Source organism: Solanum stenotomum, chromosome 12 (assembly GCF_019186545.1).
Source record: "Solanum stenotomum isolate F172 chromosome 12, ASM1918654v1, whole genome shotgun sequence".
Taxonomy (NCBI): Eukaryota; Viridiplantae; Streptophyta; class Magnoliopsida; order Solanales; family Solanaceae; genus Solanum; species Solanum stenotomum.
Genome location: NC_064293.1, coordinates 31,069,478 through 31,092,190, shown reverse-complemented (window position 1 = coordinate 31,092,190; position 22,713 = coordinate 31,069,478). Strand labels below are relative to the sequence as shown.

Here is a 22,713-nt window from a genome sequence, read left to right as displayed (position 1 = left end):
TTTGCTACGTTTTTTACGTTATTTATAGAAAGATTATAATTAAATAATTGGAGTGGATCAATAAAATAATTAAAATAGATATCTTATTATTTCTTTAAAAATAGTTTAAGATAAAATTTAATGAAAAGATTATTTACATTGATTGAGTGACTTTCTAAGTGAAATATAAATAGTTGGGTGACTTTCTAAGTTATAGTTGGATGACTTTTGAGTTATAAAACAAAGTTGAGTGACTTTCAAAGTAAACAACTTAAAGTTGAGTGACTTTTTAAGTAAACAACTCAAAGTTGAGTGAACATCTGAGATATTAACTCATTTCTCATGTATACTTGAATTGCAAAAAGATTTATAGAAATGAGCAGACTTTTAGGCACTACTAGGATTTGGAAATGAAATGCTTTTTCTCTGATAACGAGTTACTTGTTCAATGGGGATAGAGAATGGTGTGTTGGATTTTAAGCTTTTAAGTTTATTTACTGATATTCTAACTCCGCCTCTGATTAACGGTTGACCCCTCTAGATGAAGAGGATGATTGTAGGTGAGGTGGACTAGTTTGGCGTTAAATTTCAGTTCTATAGTCTCTTGATAAAATATATCACATGTATATATTGTGTATATCACTGAGCATACCCATATTTTCATGGGTATATGTGTATGATATACATGATATATAGGACAACAAAGGGGGGGGGGGGGATATACATAGATGGAGTCATTTTCAACCTCAAGTTTTTAATTTGAAAATCAGCTCAAATCCACCTCAAATAGTCTCCAAACAATTTGAAAATTGATATTCAAGCTTCTTAAGATATTACGAACGAAAAGTAAAATCCATAAAATTTTCTTCTTTTTTTGGGTACTAAAGATAAAACTTCATTAACTAAACAGGAATGTTACAGGGAGTGTGCACAGACCTATTTGGTAAATGGTAATACAATACATTTTTACATATATATCTTATTAAGTTATGCACTAGAGTAGAGTCGCTTTAGAATGCCAACGACTATTTTCCACTTAGTAAGTAAAGGGGAGAGGGAAAGCGAGGCTTAGAGCTTTATAAGGCCGACCACTACCGCTGACGGAGACTGGAGTAGTTAACACTAACTACCATTCTAAGCATAACTTTCATATTCTCTATTTTCCATGTAAATGGCCAAAGGCAAATTACTCAAACAGCTTAGAATATCTTGCCTATATTCTTGCCACCAATTCCTGAAGCTACTCTGAGGCTGGAAAATCTCAGAGGATACTGAATAGCTCCATATCATTTTCATTACATATTCCCCAAAATTAACCAAATGCTCCGTTGCATTTTCCTTCTCTTCTAGACTGCCTTCTCTCAGTCTTTTGGAATTTATAATAGCTTCCTCCACATACGCCCAAAAGCAAGAATCTTCAGTGAGGCTAACGGAATTCCTTCTATAGTTACCACTTCCAGACGGGTTATCTTCTTTCCTCCATTCCTCCAACTTTTTATAGTGCTCGGATCTTCCAAGTTTTACATAGTCTATGTTCCCTGATTTCATATAGTATTCAGCTATGTCGAGTGGTTCGACCATCCTTCTATAGTTTGTCCCTGCATACAGCCAACGAGTACGAAAAGTTGTCTCCTCTCTTTGTGGCATATTCTCTACTTCTGCAACCATTTTTTCCCAGTACTTAGTGAGGACTCTTTGGTGCTTGACAATTTCTTGTCTGCTTTTGACAGCATCCCTGCCTCGATTCTCACTGCGTTTAAAACTATCATAGTAGCCTCCTTCTTTCAGGGTTACTTTCTTGTACCACTCTAGCCATGCCATAGATTCTTTCATTTTGTTTAGCTTCTTGCCAGGATCAAAGGCATTCCTCTTCTTTGCAAAAGATTCTTCCACTCTTTTCTTCACTTTAGTCCTTAGAGGGTTCATGTTACTTGTCTGCTGCCACGACAAATATATGCATTATAGAAGTTAGAAATACAGGTTTAGAAACAAGTTTTATGAATGTTATTTCTATTGATTTCATATTCATTCGAACTTTAGCTAAAGAAAGGGAAACTATACATGCTTTCATTTAAGGAGTAAGAGTTTGTTTTACCTGTCCACCAATTCCGATTGCTTCTAGCTGTAGATCAATACCTGCTTGAAGTTGATCCACGCTAAACAGCTGAGAAGCTCCCTTAAAGATTACTCTACGCTTGAGGCGTTCCAAAACCTGCTCATAGTCGAAAGCCAAGAAAGGATTGTCCTGGTGTTGGCTATTTAAGTTCATTTCCATCATAATATCCAAAACTGATTCAGGTTCCTCAAAACAGGAGCAGTCTGAATCTGAGCACAGCAGAAACATACCGAATGGATTGTAAATACAAGATTGAGGAATAGAACCAGCAAAGACATTAGTAGGTGAAATTAAAGATCTTGGGATTGGATCATGGTTCGAGACTATGTGCAAGAAGCTTGAATTCCATGATGGACGTTCTGATATGGCTTGTTGCAGGCCACTATCACCAAGAAGAGGTGAACCGAAAGTGATGCAAGTGGGACGCTCATTATTGTCCTTAAGTAGCCAGAGAGTGAATAGAGATGCCACAGAACCTCCCAAAGACACTCCAGTGATTATTAGAGGACTGACATTGCCCAACTGCAGTCAATCAGAATGAACAAAATATCAACATGAATATATGAACAACAAGGTTCCTGCAGCCAAAAGTATGTAACACCATAAAATCTATAAAAGATTCTAGATTTATAGATTTAATGAATGCAGTCAGTCATTAATTTTTTTGGCAACTCTTTGATTCTAGCTCTCTACCTACTATGTCTACGACTACAACATGAAATAGCATTTCAGTACATTCTACAGAACTTTAGTTTAAGACCACAAAATTTAAAAGTTACTTTGCATTTTTAAGTTTTGTACCAAGTCAAAAGCAGACAAATAAATTAAAACAGAAGAAGTAATATCTAGCACAAGTAAGGAAGGCTCAAGAGAAATCACAAATTTTGCAGAGAAATAAAAGAATATTATAGTACCTGTTCTTTGAGGGCAGAGAGCTCATTCAGTAATGAAGCAAAAAGGGTTATTGCTGCTTTGTTAACTGAGAAATGAGGGTTGCGTTTGGTAGAAATGAACTCAAAAGGAGATTGAGAACCTTCCAGATCTTCTGAAGAGACCATTTCTTTCGGAAGAGTACAAGTAGGAGAGGATACAAAAGCAACAATAGCACCATTTGAATGATATGGGTAAACTTTAACCAAAATTGGATTATTCAAATAAGGATGATTCCTAAGGTCAGAGATTGTAAACCAAGAATGATGAAGTAGATCTGAGCTCACCAACAAATTTGCCAATTCTTGGCCACTACTAAACCTGTGAAACAAAAAAATGAAAAATTGGGTCATGTAAAACAATACAATCTTGAACAATAAAAAAAAAAAAGATTTGAACTTTTTGTAGTATATGCTATAAAAGAATAAAAATTGCCACTCACATGGAACTCATCTTGGCCTTTGGAGAATTTGAGATATCCCTGAAGGCCTAGCTAACATCTAATATAAATAAGCATAACAGTAGAAGATATTGCACAAGAAGTTAAAATACAAGTTTGACAAATGAGGCAACAAAAAAGGTTGGCAAATGAGAAAGGAATGAGGAAAGTAGATGTAAAGGACAAGAAGAAAATGCCCAGAAATTGAAGGAGAAGAAGGGAATGGTGGTTTACTTTTTGATTTTTCTTGACTCTCAAGTCTACTAGTATAACTAATACTCCCTTAGTTTCAGTTTACGTGACACAGTTTGACATGAAACAAAATTAAAGAAATTTTAGTCATATGGGACTAAGGGTACACATGACTACTCGTAAGTAAGAGTAGTTTAGTTGATTAACTATCTAAACTTTCGATTTGTTGGACATAATTTTATTTCTACTTTGTAATTCTCTTGCCCCCACACCCCCTGTTTCCTCCTCCCTCCCAATAAAAAAGAAAAAGAAAAGAGAGAGTAGTCGTAATCGGTTAAACTTCTGAGAGGTTTCTAACTCAGCTTTAGTTTAATCATCTTCCATTCTTGAAGACTTTTTTTCTTCTGCAAGTTGAACAAGTCCTACACTATTAAATTGATGCCTAGTGTACTATATAGACATGAATTTGATAATTTGGGGAGGGTTGGTGGGAGTAAGAGGATGATTCCATGATATTTAATTTTAAATATGCAGGCACTAGCTTTATTATAAGAAGATATAGTGAAGAGTAATATTTCTTTATATACTTATTATACTTCTTGATATCCTAATATTAAAACACACTTATGGTGTTTCTTGACTATAAGGTAGAATCAATTGAAATATTCAATTTTTGAAAGGAGAAAGGAGTAAACTAGTGGTAGTTTAATTATAAAATGTAGTACTATCACAACGACAATGATTGTAACATAAAGCAAAAGTAGAATATGCTACACGTCACGACAATTTTCCAAAGGACATAAACCAATTAATTAGTTTGAAGAAGTTGCATCCCAACTTCCGCTGTATCTTACATTATAGCATGAATAGTCTTAACTCATATCATGGAAGAAAACTTTGTGCATGATTCTATTATGGTTAATGAGTGGCTCTGATATTTACACCAAGCCAAATTAGTATTAATAGATTAAGGTAATCATATATATATTATTGATCATGGTTAGCAATAGAGTTGTATGTGAACGACAAATGTCATGTATTCATTGATGCTGAGTGTGTTTGTTTTTTCATTGAAATCCTCAAACTTAGTGTGGTATATCAAACTATCATCGCTATAAGCCTATAACTATTGTTTTTATTGAGAAATACATGAGAAAAAAAGGTCACAAAATAATATTTTACATTCCATCTCATTGTTGAGTGGGTCCCTAAATGAGGTCTAAAGAGTACTCATGGAGTGTCAAAATACATAATTATGTAACTGGTAAAAACATGATAGACAATATAAAATGTGAAATTCTAAAACGATTCAAAAGAATAGATTCAAACTTGATCTAAAATACAAATTAGAGAAACAAGAAGCTGGAATGCTCATAAAACACGCAAAATATGTTTGGGAAAAAAAAAACATTAAGCCAATTTGGTGATGCATGAGAACCATCTTTAGCCTATCAAAATGTTTGATGTAATTTAAGGATGGTACTGTTCAACATCAGAGTTTCTTAAAGCTAGGAACACATGAAAACTAATTAGTCCTTTAATTACTAGTGTGTAAAGTATATTCAATTACACATAACGAGGATTAGCAAAAGTAGCAATTCCTAGAAAAAGTTTCTTGCCTATTTTGATGGTTGTTGCATTCTTCTGAGATCGAAGTAAGAGTAAAATAGATTCATTCAGTAATTTCACAACAATCAACATTTGACCTCTTGTGCCTATAAATTAAAAAAAGGGAAGCTGAAAGCCACTTGAGTAAAAAGCTTGCAGAAAAATAACGATTGGGTCAATTGTGTTCCAATCACAAGCTTTTTTTATGCACTTAGTACGTAAGTTAATCCAACTTGAGGAATCTTAGTAGCTTATTTGGTTCGTTACCTAAGCTTTCACCTTATTGATGGAGTTTGATTCCCCACGTTGTAATCCACTCCCCGATTTCCCTTTCCACTACCCCCCAAATGAAGTTGATTAGACTTAAAGGATAACTATCTCATATGAACAATTAAACCAGTCAGTACCTAATTAATTGAACCTATTGACTCATATTACTTCAGTCTGCACAATTTAAAGCTACAAAAAGTAGTTGGCTTATGTAACTGTAAAGCCAAATCTAAGTTGGGCTATCCAGAGTTATAACTAGGTTAATACATGCATATAATCCAGAGAAATAAACTGTTCAGACCATAAGAACACGTATTGCTTTTCTTGGTAGCATTGGCCCTCCAAAATCCCAAAAACATCAAGTGGTTCAAGACTGCACAGTATAAGCTACTTCATGCCGATTCTACTTGAGTTTCACCATCTGCAAAAGCAAGCATCCTGTTTAACAACACCGCTAGATTTGCCAGCATATCAGCTTCCGTGTTGAGTTCCTGACATGTTAAATAAGTAACACCTCAGAAATGAATGTTAACATATGCAGAAAGGTAACTTGAAAAGAATTGGGTAAGGTGAATATGTAAACAACACCGTAGACTCTCATATTGAGCCATGCAAAAAGAAAAAGTCAAATGACATGCTTGGGAAGCATGCACTCGCATCCAGAAACAGATCGATAGAAGAACCATTTTCAGATGGTGCAACACCAAGAATATTGCATAAATTGAACCCAACCTCCGAGTACCCACTGCTTGTCCATCTTTTGTTTCAGGAGTTCTTTTCAACAGATTATACCACACTCATTTATGCAGAGACATCATACAGCATTTATTCCCGAGTACTTAGCACATCATATTTTCACTAAACAAACTCTTTTCAAGCAAGAAGATCATAATTATGAAAATGTTGCAAGAGTTGTCCATACTCTTTCTACATGGATGATATAGAAAGACATAAACTGATCTTTAAGCTCTTCGACAGTCTTGGACAATTCCACCATGTTTTGGTTTGTAGTTTTTCCAGATTCCCTGAATCTGTTCCATGAAAAAATAGAAAATAAAGTAATGAGTGACTGTAGACCAACAAGTAGATTGTAGATCTAGTAAATAAATAAACAGTAATGTAAAATAAACTTAAGTTAGTAAATAAATACAATCCCAGTAAAATGATCAGACAGGCATGGTGAAGTCTAGCTTCAGTTTTTCAACCTTGATCTCAGTGTAAGTTAGAAAGCAAATGGGCAGACAACATTCCAAAGAAGCAAGGCTCGACATAACCCATTATTCACTTAAACGAGGCCCTGGACATTAAATTAAAATTTGTATGCCTGAAGGTTCAGTTAACAGTCCAAGATCCTAACCCATAATTTCGATTAACTCCTTATGCCGCAATACTTCTCAAATCCTATATAGGATTTTACACTCACTCCCTAACCTGTTGCAGTTAATCTCTTATGTTGCAATATAACGATTAACTCCTTATGCCGCAACACTTCTCAAATCCTATATAGGATTTTACACTCACTCCCTAACCTGTTGCAGTTAATCTCTTATGTTGCAATATAATAATAAAGGGCATCTTGATGCACAAAGCATCTAATGTTCACGCAGGATATGGGAAATGGCCGTACCCTGGGGGTGCCAAGTAGGCAGTCTACCTGATGCAAGCACCGGTGACTAATTTCACGGCTCAAACCCGTGACCTATTTATTCAGACTAAAATAATAGTGCTGCAGAAAAGTAAGCTTCTTTAACTAACTGTAAACCTACATTCTGTTGTCCCACTTCAACATTAGGAGTCCTCCCAAAACCATCTGACCCACAGTGCTCCGGCAAAGCTGCTCAAGGATGAGATCTCCCATTGCACTTGGCAAGTTATAATACTTCCCACATAATTCTAAAACCAGGAACCTTTTAGCCATAAAAGAGTTAATTGTATTCACTTTTTAAGAAAGAATGACATTGCATAAACAATTCTCAGGCCACCTTTAAGTTACATTTTTAGAGAAAGCTCATCACAAATGGGCTTGCTAGATAGATTGATTGATAGTGAATTTACACCTATGATCTTTCTACAGATAATTGGGGTATTCCCCCCTATGGCCATGTTCTAATTGAAGGAATAAAATAAAAATAGTGTTCCTTAGAGATGGATATAAAAGAAAGAGAATACATGACCTACATGCAGACAAGTTTTGAGTCCCCTTGAACTTGTATGTGTTTAAAACCTTTCTCAAGCGCATATTTCAGCCCTAAGATTACACCTCTGTATTCAGCAACATTATTAGTTGCAAAGCCCAAACCTTCCCGCAGCCGGTAAACCTAGAAAAAGAGAATTAGAAGTCGAAAAACTGTAAAATTATGGTAAAAAAACTGTCTTCAAACTGAAAAGGGAGCATACCACACTTCCATCTACGGCTCGCAGAACAGCACCTGCACCAGCTAGTCCAGGGTTTCCCTTTGAAGCACCATCAAAATTCAAGAATGCATGAAACTGCATGTGGGGGAACTGAGCAGTTAAAGAGGTATTCCAAGAAGCTTAATCAAATAACATAAAGATATTAATACGTAAAAGAATGTTCATATGATCAGAGTAAGACTTTTTATGTAACTCCTTTTCTGGCAGCAACAAAGAAAACCAGTATAGCACACGTACTATAAGTCCAAAGAAAATACAATGTGTTTTAAGATCAGAGAGTTCCTTAGAATGGAGTTCTACACGTGAATCACGTGAATGTGCTTCAATGAAAGATATATTTTACTTAAAGTTATTACTAGTACAGTGAAGCCTGGAAACAATCTTCAACATTTGGAGTTGCACTCAATTTTCACAAAAGTCTTACCTATTTTTATTGAATAATGACATGGGCTATTTAGTCAGTGATATATGCCCTGGAAAAAGTCCACCTTGTATATTCCACATTTGAGAGCATTCATGAGAAGTATGGATAGATAACTTTGTCTCCCATAATGCAGGAGAACATTATGTTGAGTATGGGGACTGCGGGGGTAGGATTATTATCCGAGACTAACAATTCGTTTGGATAATAGCCAAAACTGACCAATTGAGCTTCTTCTTTTTGCATGTTCTTTTTTCTTTTTTTTCTTCTCCCTTTCTCCCTGCATCCTGACCAACCTCTATTAACTTCCCAAACCCAGACACAGTTTCATATTCCTCATTTCTAAAGGGTGGCACTGAAATTCTCCCCTCCCCAATGCGAAATCATTCTCCCCAACCCCCGGTACTCTTTTTCTTTCTATAACCATGGTGTCCGAGCAAGCTTGTGTGCACCTCGACTTCTCCATTAGAACATGTTATCAAAATTCAAAGACAGATAGAAGTTTGACAATCCAAGAGAAACTAGATATTTTAGTACTAGCAATTGAGGCAATGCCGTAATCAACAACTGTGTAACGATTCTCATAGAAAGAGCCAGCAGGAATTAGTAACTGGACAATACGTGATTTCATTGTTAGCGGCATATAAAAGGTTGCTCTATTTGAAGCAACACCAGCATTTTACAAGAATATAAGGAACACATGGCAGAGAGCATACCGTGGATAAATAGAACGTGTCACAGGTAACCAAGCAATCTCAAAGCCAAACTTTCATGCAATCACTTAACATATTGGAAAAAAACTAAAAATTTTAATGTACATTAAGAAGAAATTGTACATTGAACCGGATAAGATTTTGCTACAGAAATAATTGGCTACAAAAAAAAATTACGCAATAAGTAGATATTGGGGGATCTTCAAGGAAATTGTCTAATTTGACATGTTGTTGCTGAGCAACTGCTGAAAAAGAAGCTGATACAACCATATCTAACTGGAGGGCAGACAGCATACATGGTTAACTAGTTTTAAACAAAAATCAAGTAAATTTCAAGTGTAAACAGACCTTTCCTTTTAAAAAGCATTTCCAATATACACAGAACACACATGGATTCTTCATGTTATAGAACAGTAACAAAGACATTTTCCAGTGAACACTCTACTTACAAAACAATTTTGTTTCCATCCCATAAGGTATTCAAAGACATTAGCGAGCATAACTACACTCATCTGACTTGAACTCGCCAACAACTATGTCTTTTGTCTTATAGTACCACCAATTGGAGGAATCACAAATCTTCATAAGCTCAACTCAAGGCCTGATTAACTAAATCACATGTATGAAAGTTGAGTTTTGATGATACTTCTAAACTTACTATCAGACTAAAAGCAACTAATGCTAACTATACGTATAACGTTGTTACAAGATGCTCTACAGGCTGCAAACAAATCTAAGCTGAGCATTTGCACTTGTGCTGGGTATATATATATACATCATTCTAGAATTATCATCAGCATCACAAATATATTCCACTAAAGCTCAACAGCTCGAAAACACACAAGTCAATCTAAGTATCGTGAAACTACTCTACCACAAATATTTTAAAGTGACCAGCATGAAATAGTATTTTTTTATGAAAGAAGCAGGGCGACAGAGTCTAAAAAAGAGGAAGTGATTGTGAGAAGATCGTTCAATGAAGTATTTTCCATTTAAGAAATGAAAGAGCAACTTGGCATACCATTCAAGATTTACTTGCATCCTTTTTTTCCTGAAAATTCTTCCCAATAGGTTCATCTTTGGAAGAACCTGATTGCTACAAGATAAGAAAATTAATAATCTCACTTTCATGACATGATATTTGATTGGAATACTAGCAGGACATGCAGATGTTTCTTCAAATACAAGATCCACGTTGCACTAAGATTGCTAAAAACAGACAAACAGGAGAGCAAAGACATTGCGATTATTATTTACCGAGAAATCTGTAGCCTCCTTCGCTTGTTCATAATTATCCTCGGATAAACTGAATTGTTGACCTTGATTGTGATAGGGTGGAGATTGGTTGCCTTGCTGGTACATAGGGTCTCTCATGTGGCTTCTGTTTGAATGTCGAAACACAACACCTCAACTCCACAATCACTCCCCGGGGAAAGAATTCATCCAAAAAGGCCTCCAAAAGCTCATCCCAATTGTGGATTGATCGTGCTGGAAGATCATCCAACCAAGTTCTACCTTTCCCTTTTAAGGAGAAGGGGAAGAGCCTCAACCTGAATGCATCATCAGAAACGTTTTTCTGTCTGTGCAAGGCACAAACAAGAAAGAAAATCTTGATATGGAGATTGAGGTCTTCATTATCAGGAATATTCCATATCCCTGTTATGCAGATCCTCCTCTTCAATGCTATCTCCTTATTTGGTGTAGAGATATCTCCCTCTTAATGTATATTATTAGCTTTCCTTATTTGTGGATAATTCCCTTACTAGTTCTTTATTTCCTTTCATGTCGATGTACTCTATTATGTATAAAACAAAGACAATTGTACATCAATAGAAGTAAGACACTTACATATAACTCTTTCATGGTATCAAGAGCCATAGCCACACGGCAGTACATTTTTTTTTGGGATTGAGCAGATTGGTTTTTGGTTTCTCATGGATGAAAACACCTCCACCACTGCTCCCCTTCCCATTACAACTGAATCAGTTGTTTCTACTATTCCTCCATTACCAATCAATAATAACTTCATCATTCCACCATTGACAACATCCCAAGCCTACCCAAATTTAGTGTTTCCTTCCCAGCAACCCACTGTCACAACAACTTACTCTATTCCTCCACTTACACCACAACCACCAAATACATCCACAATAATCACACCTTCTTTTTCCCTTTCTCCTTCATCTAATCTCACTCAAGAGTCACAACTTTTATCCATAAATGCATCGGCTCAGGCCCCTATCAAGCTTACACCATCAAACTATCAAGTTTGGTACACTCAATGGCGCTCATTGTTGATAGGATATGGCTTTACAAGTTATGTTGTTAATTCCCCCATGAGGCAACAACTGACTTCTGAATTTTGGAATAGACAGGATCAATTGATCCGCAGTGCCTTAGTCGCGTCTTTATCTTCTGAGGTAGTTCCACTGGTTCTTTCAGCGGATACCTCCTTCGATGTGTGGACTACCTTGCATAATACTTATGCAAGACCTTCTCGTGCTAGACTCTTAGGTCTAAAGGAGTCTCTTTCTCAAGCTACGAAAGGTACACAATCTATGTCATCTTATCTCCAGCATATCAAGCAATTGGTTACTACGCTTAATTCTGCTGGAGCAACTCTTACCATGGATGATATAACTCTTCATGTGATCCATGGTTTGTCACCTGAATATCGAGGGATCTGTGATTCTCTCCGCACCCGTGACTCCCCTATCACTTTTGATGAACTCCATGAAAAACTATGTGATTATGAGGCATATCTTTGTCACCAGAGTGCTGCCTCTTCAATGCCGATTACTGCCAACTTTGTTGCCAAGAGTAACTCAAACAACTCTCGCAACAACAAAAACAATCGACAATCCACTTTTCAGAACCAAAATGCTTCTGGTCACCGTAACAATCAGGAAATGAATTCAAGACAGAGTAGCAAGCAAAGTTCTCGAGTGATATGTCAATACTGTGACAAGCCTGGGCATGTTGTTAAGCAATGCCGAAAATTGCAGGCAGCTTTTCCATGGTTTGCTCCCTCTATGGGATCTTCTGTGAATTCAAATTCAACAGGCAAACTCTCAACCACGTGCCAACTTTGTTTCATCTTCCACCGGCTCCACTGATTGGTTGGTTGATTCGGGTACATCTCATCATGTTACTAGTGACCTCCAGAATCTGTCACTAACTACTGATTATGATGGTGATAATGTTATGATTGGTGATGGTAAATCTTTGAGTGTGACACATAGTGGTTCCACCACTCTTAATACTTTTGCTCGTCCTCTTCACCTCTCTAATGTTCTGTGTGTTCCACAAATAAAAAAGAATTTGATTTATGTTTATCAATTGTGCAACCAAAATAATGTTTATGTTAAATTCTCACCTTCTTCATTTGCTGTGAAGGATTGTCGCACGGGGCACTACTGGTAGCGGGAGAACCTAGAGATGGAGTTTATGAGTGGCCTATCAAATCCAAGTCCGTGTCAACTCCTTCATCACACTCAGCATATGTTGTTCATCTCTCGTCGGTTTCAACTTGGCATTATCGTCTTGGTCATCCGTCTTCTCCTATTTTGCGTCAAATATTTCGTTATTTAGACATCCCTTCCAAGTCTGTTTCCTCTACTTGTTTTTGTAATTCATGCAAATGTAATAAAATGCATAAAACTCCTTTTGCAATTTCCTCAATAAAATCTTTTTCTCCATTAGAGATGATATACTTTGATGTGTGGGGGCCTGCTCCAATTCCATCTATTGATGGTTTTCATTACTATCTCATTTTTGTTGATCATTTTACCAAGTATGTTTGGTTATACCCCATGAAAAAGAAATCTGAGGTTTCCCAAATTTTTCCTAAATTTAAGATCATGGTTGAAAAATTTTTCAACAGATCTATTGTTTCATTTTACTCGGATAATGGTGGTGAATTCATTCATCTTCGAGAATTCTTTACTGCCAATGGAATCTCTCATTTCTTAACCCCGCCTCACACACCTGAACATAATGGTACTGCTGAGCGTCGTCATCGACACATTGTGGAAACAGGTATTACCCTTCTTCATGTTGCCAAACTCCCTTTATCTTTTTGGTCCTTTGCTTTCCAGACCGCTGTCTATCTTATCAATCGAATGCCGACTCCTTTGCTTCATAATGAGTCTCCACATTTTTGCATATTTGGTAGTGCTCCAAATTATCAAAAGCTCCGAGTCTTTGGTTGTCTATGTTATCCATGGTTGCGCCCTTATTCTCAAAATAAATTAGAGCCTCGTTCGAAACCGTGTGTCTTTGTGGGATACTCTACTAATCAAAGTGCCAACAAGTGCTTCGATCCCTCCACATCTAAGGTATTCATCTCTCGCCATGTCAACTTTGTAAAGCATGAATTTCTTTTCTCTACTCCGGCCTCTACAGTTTCTCGCCCTACCACAGAAACACTTTCGACATGGGCTCCTCATTTTGTTGTTTCTATTGTATCCTCCTCTTCAACTAAATTAGCCTCTTCGATGGTCACTCACTCTGTCAATAGAAGTTCTCCTTGCTGCTTGACGCCACCGAGCAATGATCATTCATCAAATGAATTAATGGGAATCTCATCAGGACATGGATCTTCACCTAGTTGTATCAACTCAAGCTCCATCAATGTTCCTCCAGTAGTCTCTACTTCCTCACCTACTACTGTCCAAATCACTAGTCAATGGCAAACTGAATCCTCAAATACTCCTTCAAGTAGTCCAAGCAACATTACCACAAGTCCAATCCCTCAATCTAAACCTGTTCCACCTTCTCACTCCATGATCACCCGCTCCAAAAATAATATTCACAAACCTGCCAACAAGCTTTGCCTCTCCACTCAAATTACCAACAAATCGCCTCTAGTTCATACATCTACTTCTTCCCACAAACCCGAACCTAAGAATATTTCCCAAGCTCTTAAAGATCTGGACTGGAAATCTGCTATGATGGAGGAATATAATGTCTTGAAACAACAGGGGACATGGACACTTGTTCCGAGATCCGAATCACAAAACTTGATTGGTTGCAAGTGGATCTTTCGGGTAAAGCAAAATTCAGATGGTACCTTGAATAAATATAAGGCGCGATTAGTTGCTAAAGGATTTACTCAGCGTCCAGGTATTGACTACATTGAAACGTTTTCTCCTGTAGCTAAACATACTACAGTTCGAGTTATTTTATCTCTTGTTGTTAGTAAAGATTGGAGCTTACGTCAATTGGATGTGAATAATGCTTTTCTTCATGGGCATTTAACTGAGGATGTATACATGGCACAACCACAAGGCTTTGTTGATTCTACTCAGCCTGATTATGTTTGTAAACTGCATAAGGCATTATATGGTCTCAAACAGGCTCCACGGGCTTGGTACTCGAAATTGCGAGACTATCTCCTTTCTCTGGATTTTGCAGTATCTCAGTCTGACCATTGTCTCTTTATTTATTCTAAGCTTGATGTCATCATATACTTGGTAGTCTATGTCGATGATCTGATTGTGACAGGGAATAATCAGAAGGCAATTGATATCTTAATTGCTAATCTTGCTAAGCGATTTTCAATCAAAGACTTGGGGCAGCTTGCTTATTTTTTAGGTGTCCAAGTGATTCGCACTCCGAAAGGCTTATATCTATCTCAACGGAAGTACATCGAGGATATTGTTGAACGTGCTTCAATGAGTGGTGCAAAACCTGTTTCTACTCCACTTGCAACTACCAATAATCTAGCCTTGGAGGATAGTGCTCATTTGAGTGATTCAAAAGACTATCAAATTTTGGTTGGATGTCTCCAATACTTGGCGCTAACACGGCATGACATTGCATTTGCTACCAATCGGCTAGCTCAGTTCTCACACAGACCAACTACAAATCATTTTGCTGCTCTTAAACGGGTTATCCGCTATCTTGCTGGAACAATGGATAAAGGGATTTACTTTTCCAAGGACTCTCTTTTGGTTTTACATGCCTTTTCCGATGCTGATTGGGCTGGAAATCGTGATGATCGTACCTCTACTAGTGCGTACATTGTCTTCCTTGGTAAAAATCCAATTTCCTGGTGTTCAAAAAAGCAGCGAACAGTAGCTCGCTCATCCACTGAAGCTGAGTATAGATTAGTCGCTTCTACTGCTGCTGAACTATGTTGGGTTCAGAATCTTTTGAAGGAGATTTCTCTCTCTCTTTCTGGACCACCAGTGATACATTGTGATAATTTAGGTGCGACTTACCTTTCAACAAATCTAGTCTTCCATTCACGAATGAAACACTTGGAAATTGATTATCACTTTGTCTGTTCTATGGTTCAACGGGGGAGCTTCGGGTTGCTCACATTTCAACAAAAGATCAGCTTGCTGACTTATTAACAAAGCCGCTCTCCCGCCATAACTTTGAACGGTTTCTTTCCAAGATTGGTGTCTCTGATAGACCACCATCTTGAGGGGGTGAATCAGGAATATTCCATATCCCTGTTATGCAGATCCTCCTCTTCAATGCTATCTCCTTATTTGGTGTAGAGATATCTCCCTCTTAATGTATATTATTAGCTTTCCTTATTTGTGGATAATTCCCTTACTAGTTCTTTATTTCCTTTCATGTCGATGTACTCTATTATGTATAAAACAAAGACAATTGTACATCAATAAAAGTAAGACTTACATATAACTCTTTCATTCATGAGGTAGTCCCCCAAAAAAAACCCTGTTCACCAAGAATTCGTACAGGTACAAGAAGTTGAAATCAGCTGCTAAAATTGGTGGGTGAACTATTGCACTGTCATAGATATGGTACACAATCAAAGGCTCACCATCCCCTTCCCCTTTCGCTTGTACATTACCTGTCATTGTACTTACCTGCAGAACAAATAGAAGAAACCCTAGAGAATGGAGAAAGGGAGTGAAAGCATAGTAAGAAAAATGTGAATTATTACAGAATAAGGAGCGGAGAATGATATGAGAACTCCGTGCTAAGTGGTAATGGAGGATCGTAATTGTGTGTTGTGCTTTTGGGTCTCCTCTTACATCACTTGTTGAAATACCGAAGCTGTTCCCTTGGGCTTCTTGGCGGGAACTGTAGGGAAAATATCACTTGAACTGAAAAAGGAAAACTATTAAGATACTCTCTTATTTTCATATCCTCAATTTATAACTACTGTACTAATTTGTACTTCTTAATAACATCCAAGTATATAGAGAGGTGGAGCTAAGTTGGGATTCGTGTGTTGGAACGAACTAGTATTATTAATTTTTTTGTAAATTTTGTATTTGTATTATAAAATTAAATAAATATATATGTATATTAACTTGTGAACTCACTAACAAAATTGATTGACGACTCAATCGTAAGGAAAGGATCACCATGGAAATACTCTCCATGCTAGAGTTGTGGGTTCAAAGTTCAAACCCTATGTTCTCCTTTTGAGTTCATTTCTACCAAACTCAACCCTCATTTCTCAGTTAACAAAGCAACAATAACCCTTTTTGCCTCACTACTGAATGAGCTCTCTACCCTCAAAGAAAAGGTACTATAATATTCTTTTATTTATCTGCAAAAAAAATCTCGAATACCTTGACTGATGTTAGCATGGTAATGCTGGAAATTTGACATGATAGAAGACTTGAAACTCTGTTACGAGACCAAAACTTTCTTCCTTTAGAGAGTTCAGAAGCATTGATTTTAAGGTGTTACATACTTTTGGCTGCCGGAACCTTGTTGTTCATATATTCATGTTGATATTTTGTTCATTCTGATTGACTGCAGTTGGGCAATGTCAGTCCTCTAATAATCACTGGAGTTTCTTTGGGAGGATCTGTGGCATCTCTATTCACTCTCTGGCAACTTAAAAGGACAATACTAAGCGTCCCACTTGCTTCACTTTTGGTTCACCCCTTCTTGGTGATAGTGAACTGCAACAAGCCATATCAGAACGTCCATCATGGAATTCACGTTGGGTTTAGCAAGGTGTGAATGGGAAATAAAAAAGAGAAATGCCACAAAGCGAGAAGGCAGTTTTTCGTACTTGTTGGCTGTATTCAGGGACAAACTATAGAAGGATGGTTGAGCCACTCGACATAGCTGAATACTATATGAAATCAGGGAACACAGACTATGTAAATCTTGGTAGATCCGAGCACTATAAAAAGTTGGAGGAATGGAGGAAAGAAGACAACCCGTCTGGAAGTGGTAACGATGGAGGGAAGGCCGTTAGGCTCACCGAAGATTCTTGCTTTTGGGCATATGTGGAGGAAGCTATTATAAATTCCAAAAGACTGAGAGAAGGCAGTGTAGAAGGGAAAGAAAATGCAAGGGAGTATTTGGTTAATTTTGGGGAATATGTAATGAATATGATAGGAGTTATTCAGTATCCTCTGAGATTTTCCATCCTCATAGTAGCTTCATGAAGTGGTGGAAAGATTATAAGCAAGATATTCTAAGCTGTTTGAGTAATTTGCCTTTGGCCTATTACATGGAAAATGAAGAATATCAAAGTTATGCTTAGAACTACTCCAGTTGCATAACTTCAAAAGATTGGCATGTGAAAATGTATTGTATCACCAAATAGGTCTGTGAACACTCCCTGTAACATTCCTGTTTAGTTAATGAAGTTTAATCTTTAGTACCCAAAAAAAAGAAAGACAATTAATGGATTTTACTTTTCGGACATAATCGTTTGTGCGCCACAAAAACATAAAAGTGACCAAAATAAGCTAGTGGAAGAAAAAATTCCACTTCATCTAATATTCTAAACGTTTTCCGTTAGTCGCAGAATGTGTATATTTTAATATATAACGGAACTATTTCCTACATTTTATAAAATGGAACTATTTCTTACACTTTATAAAGTGGAACTTTTTCTTACACTTTATAAAGTGGAAGAAAATCTTACACTTTATAAAAAGTTACTTTACCTTTTCACTTTCTTCTTCTCCCCTTTCACTTTCATGGCTTCCAAACTTTTTTCACTTTGAAGATTAACAATTGATGGTCCCAATCCGACAACTGAAGCGGCCCTACACTAAAAAATAAAAATCTGAAAGATTGGAGTATCACAACCCGACAACATAACAATCCGATCCTACAAATTATATAAATTAGGTATTTTTTTCCATCTCATATTTTCATTACATTAAAATGATGTTGTAATTTGTTCAAAATTTCAGCAAGTCTTATACAATGTGCATTCAATTACTAAATATTGAGTTAGAAAAAAAGTCTTTAATTCAAAATAAACAAAAAGAATTACATTGTTGGATTGGTATTGCAAAATAGTATTTGACTACTGCTGAATTACACCTTTTCGTCTCATGTTTTTTTTATTTAAGATGGACACTCATTTTCATTTGTTCTTGCTGGCTGTATTAACTTTACCATGTGCAATGTGCTCAAACTACCATTTAGATCCCATCAAAGTACAAAAATAAATAATAGTAGAGTATTATTTTTATGCACATAAATTGTGTCGAGATCCTTGTAAAAATTGACAATAAATTGAGATTGCACAAATGGTTATATTCTTGTTAATTCAGTTGGTTAAATTTGTCCGCAAAACTGAACAAAATTCATCAAACATATAGTCATCCCTCAATTGTTCCAATAGATGGTTCCATCTGTTTCTCTTTAGGTATATGTTCCTTTTGTTTTTTTTTTCTATTTTATTTTCTTGTGGCTGACTCGACAAATAACACATTTAATTGACCTGCTGAAGTTAGAGATTCTTTAGTTTTTGTACAATTATTCGTTTGAAGATAGTTCACGGTTTAATTTGTCAAGATATAATTATATTAAACGAATTAATAGAATTTTTCTTACAGAATATAATGGAGCGTGTTGTGAATCCTGGACTGATTGATCGTACACTTCCTCTCTCAGCATGAGCATAAATCAAAATTGTTATGGAAATGTGAGATATCATTTAGTAGCCTTATGAGGACGGTGCGCATGAATGATGCGTGGAATTTATTTCGTTTGCATCAGCCTCATGGACGTGTTGAGGAGATCTTATGTAGGTCAGGACTGTATGATGTAGTTTGTGTGGGAAGGATGCAGTATGACCATGCCCTTGTTACAACTATGGTTGAGCGTTGGAGGCCAAAGACTCATCGTTTTCACTTACCTTTTGGTGAGGTCACGATTACATTACAGGATGTGCATGTCTTGTTTGGTTTGCGCATCAATGGTAATGTTGTGTACATGCAGGATGTTGCACGGAGGATTCGTCCATGGCGTACTTTATTGGAAACACTCACAGAATGCGACATAGCACCTGCTAATATTGATGGTGCGAGTCGGGTGATGATATATATCATTACCGACTATTTGCGAGATCAGTTACAAGTAGATCTGATAGGAGATGGTACTCCAGTGGAGCGGGTTGAGAAAATTTCTAGACTTTACATGCTTGTTATATTGGGAGGCATCTTATTTCCGAACACATCGGGGAACCTTATTAGCTTACAATACTTGGCGTTTCTAGATCCCATCCACGACATAAGTAAGTACAGTTGGGGCAGTGCAGTGTTGGCCTACTTGTACCGTGCACTTTGTCGGGCATCTATCGATAATGTGTTTGACATTTGCGAATTTATTCCTCTCCTTCAGGTAACTTTACTAAAGTTTTAAAATGCATTCAAATACAAAGAATCTTTTAACATTACACTGTACAAGAATATTTTTTCTATATTCAATTTTTTTAAATATTTAAATTACATACAAATAATTTCTAAAAATTATTAAAAATAGATATATGTAATATTGTTAATTTTTTTTGTTAATGATGATAATTTAATTATTTTGTTTGTCACATTAAGGTTTGGTGTTGGGAAAGGATCTTGTCGTACAACCATCAACTTCTCCGTTGCATGATGGTGACGCATTACTTCCATATGATAGGTGATGAACGCGTGGAATTGATAGGGATACTGAGTCACATTATGTTCTTATCTTGATTAGAGACAGCTAGACCGCATGACGAAGGATCAGGTATATCAAATAATTTTTGCAACTCTTTACTAGTTTTTTTAAAAAAAATATAAATTACTTATAAAAGTAAATTATATAAAAGTAAATCAATAATAATTTTATTTATATACTAAGCGGTTAATGTTGATTTTATCTAATTGTTATATTTTAAAAATAGTTTCGATGGACACTGTATTATGAGATTTTACATACACTGCCTTGTTGTTGTACGGTCGATGAGCCTCTATGGATGTCATGTGTGCCTATGCTTTGCCTAGAGATTGTTGAGGTGCACGCACCTGATAGAGTGATGCGTCAATTTGGTCGTCCCCAACATGTACCTGCGATTCCTAGCTGGGAAACCAACCACCACGTGCATGATCAATGTGGGAGGCTTGGACCGGAGGTTCTTGAAATGTTGGATAAATATTCTCGTGATTGGGGTAATCGGCATCAGAGTTTAGCAGTTGAGGTAGATGATGGTACTAGCGGGGAAGAGTATAAATTGTGGTACATGCGGTATGGAAGGTTGTTTATAGGTAAGCTTACATTAGAGGTTGATGTACCGTCATGCTTTGTTCATTCCGCTGGTACTAGCATTGTGATGTCTAAAGGACTATTTAAGTTGCACAGTCTTGCATTACAATGGCAGAGAGACACGGCCTCAGCTTCACATGGTGAAGAGGTATCTTAAACAAAAACGATGGAACCCAAATGGGGCCTGCCAATTGGGAGAATTATACATGGATGAGAGTATTCCATGATGCCTATTTGAAATCAATGTCACACCTCTATGACCCTTGACAACGTGTAAGTGCAATTGATCCAAAAATAAACTCCATGTCTCCATGCTCTCATTTGCAACTATTGCAAATGTCAAATGTAATATTGAGCCATTACCATCCGTTGCAATCACAATCAACAACTTGATATCATATTTTCCATAGACATGTGTTCCGTCAATCAATATAACAGGACAACAAAACACAAACCAATCAATACATGGTTTAAAAGTCCAGAACACATAGTTGAATACATCTTCAATGACATCGACACGCTGCTCTGTTTTCCATTCAACTATTGTTCCGGGATTGAAGTGTTTCAAAGCTTCCATGAACCTCGGCAAAATAACCCTCCCAAGTATAGACTTTTTCAAAAGCACGCTTGTGACCAATATTGGTTTTTCTTCTACTTATCGAAATGCCATATGCTTTAAGAACGGTTGTTTGACAGTCTTTGATGGAAAACCTGAAAAGTAAGAATAATATTAATTATCAAATAAAAAATGAATATTTTCTTGTTAAAGAAAAACCATCTAAGGATAAAATAGTACCTTGGTGTTTTTTCTATATCAACACGGAGGACGTTAGCAATCATCTCAACATCCAAGTTGAAATGTCCATCGCGGCACGTACCCATAGCGCATGTATGGTCTTTAATGTATCTTCCAACTTTCCACATCTTAGTATGTTTATCATTAAAAGAAGTTAGCCTAAATCGACATCTTTGTTCTACACGCCTGCAAACAAGTCGCCATGATTTCTTTGTCGATTTAATAACAAAGTACTCCCTCGCTATCTTTAAATGTAGAAGCTTAACTGCTCTTTGCAACTGCTTCTTTGAATTGAATAACATGCCTTTTTCAATATAAATAACACCATTCATGAAATCTTTCAGTTCACGCCATGTACATTGTGATGTATATTCATCATGTGTATCGCCAAAGATATTGGACCATCTGGGAGATGATCAAAATAAGAAATTTCATGATTACGAAATGAACTCATGGACATTGGTCTTGGCGACCAATTGTGGATTAAAAAATCATCATCACTAGATGATATCTCAATTAATGGAACATTATCTCCCGATTCCTCGGCATTAGACAAATCATCACTATCACTAGCTGAAGGTGAGCCGTAATTTGGAAGGTCGCGATCATCGATATTCACAGGATTAATGGGCTCATCTTGTGTGATATTTTCCCTATATATGTAAAAAAGTATAAATATTTATCTCATGCAATTAACTTACTTAAATAAAAAAATCAAGTGTTGGACATACCGATAATCATCTGCATCAAAAGTAGGCGAGACATGAAAATTTGAGGATGTCCCAACATTTTTCGTCATTTCAAAGTGTGAGAACTGACCAAAATAATTATCTAGTCCATAACTTGGAGCAATATTCCTATCTTGCTGAGGTAAACCGCTACAAAATATAATAATAATAATAATTAAAAAAAATAAAAAAAATAAGAATAATAAATCATATAAATTAAAAAATAATTGACAAAATCAACAAATAATAATCGAAATATAATTATTGAGCATTACCAGTCACTTTCATTGATAGTTTCGTTCAAATCAAAATCATATCGACCGGTAAGAATAATTTGATAATGAATCATGTTAGAAAAATCAGTAGATTGAGTTATCGGAAATCCATCAACGCTATTACGATTTTCTAATCGGGGATGGACATCGACCGATAAAGGAGAACGTTGTTGACTAGTCTTAGGCTCCTTCCTAACATAGATTACAAGTATTGTTAACTTGATTTGATCTATGTAGCCATTTGGAACCCTCAAAAAGTCGGTCAACGATTCATCATTATAGATAATCCACTCTCCAAAATTTATTTGTCCTTGTGATAAAAATGAAGTAGAGTATTTTCCGAC

General features: G+C 36.4%; 1 protein-coding gene and 1 pseudogene across 1 annotated transcript; both read right to left on the bottom strand.

The window, feature by feature from the left end:
- Positions 1-823: 823 nt before the first annotated feature.
- LOC125849058 (senescence-associated carboxylesterase 101-like) lies at positions 824-3,380 on the bottom strand. Its single transcript, XM_049529055.1, has 3 exons — positions 3,010-3,380; positions 2,075-2,617; positions 824-1,914 (listed from the first exon to the last, which is right to left on the bottom strand). Exons 1-3 carry the CDS (start codon positions 3,376-3,378, stop codon positions 1,114-1,116), a joined length of 1,713 nt encoding a protein of 570 aa, XP_049385012.1. The 5' UTR covers positions 3,379-3,380; the 3' UTR covers positions 824-1,113.
- Positions 3,381-5,842: 2,462 nt separating this feature from the next.
- Positions 5,843-10,712, bottom strand: LOC125848725 (uncharacterized; annotated as a pseudogene).
- Between the last annotated feature and the right edge of the window lie 12,001 nt (positions 10,713-22,713).

Bases quoted from the DNA above. Each gene is read 5' to 3' on its own strand.
- LOC125849058 (XM_049529055.1), bottom strand. From the start codon at position 3,378: ATGACCCAATTTTTCATTTTTTTGTTTCACAGGTTTAGTAGTGGCCAA. The intron at 2,618-3,009 runs GTACTATAATAT...GATTGACTGCAG, and splicing joins TCTCTGCCCTCAAAGAACAG to TTGGGCAATGTCAGTCCTCT. The intron at 1,915-2,074 runs GTAAAACAAACT...TCGTGGCAGCAG, and splicing joins CAATCGGAATTGGTGGACAG to ACAAGTAACATGAACCCTCT.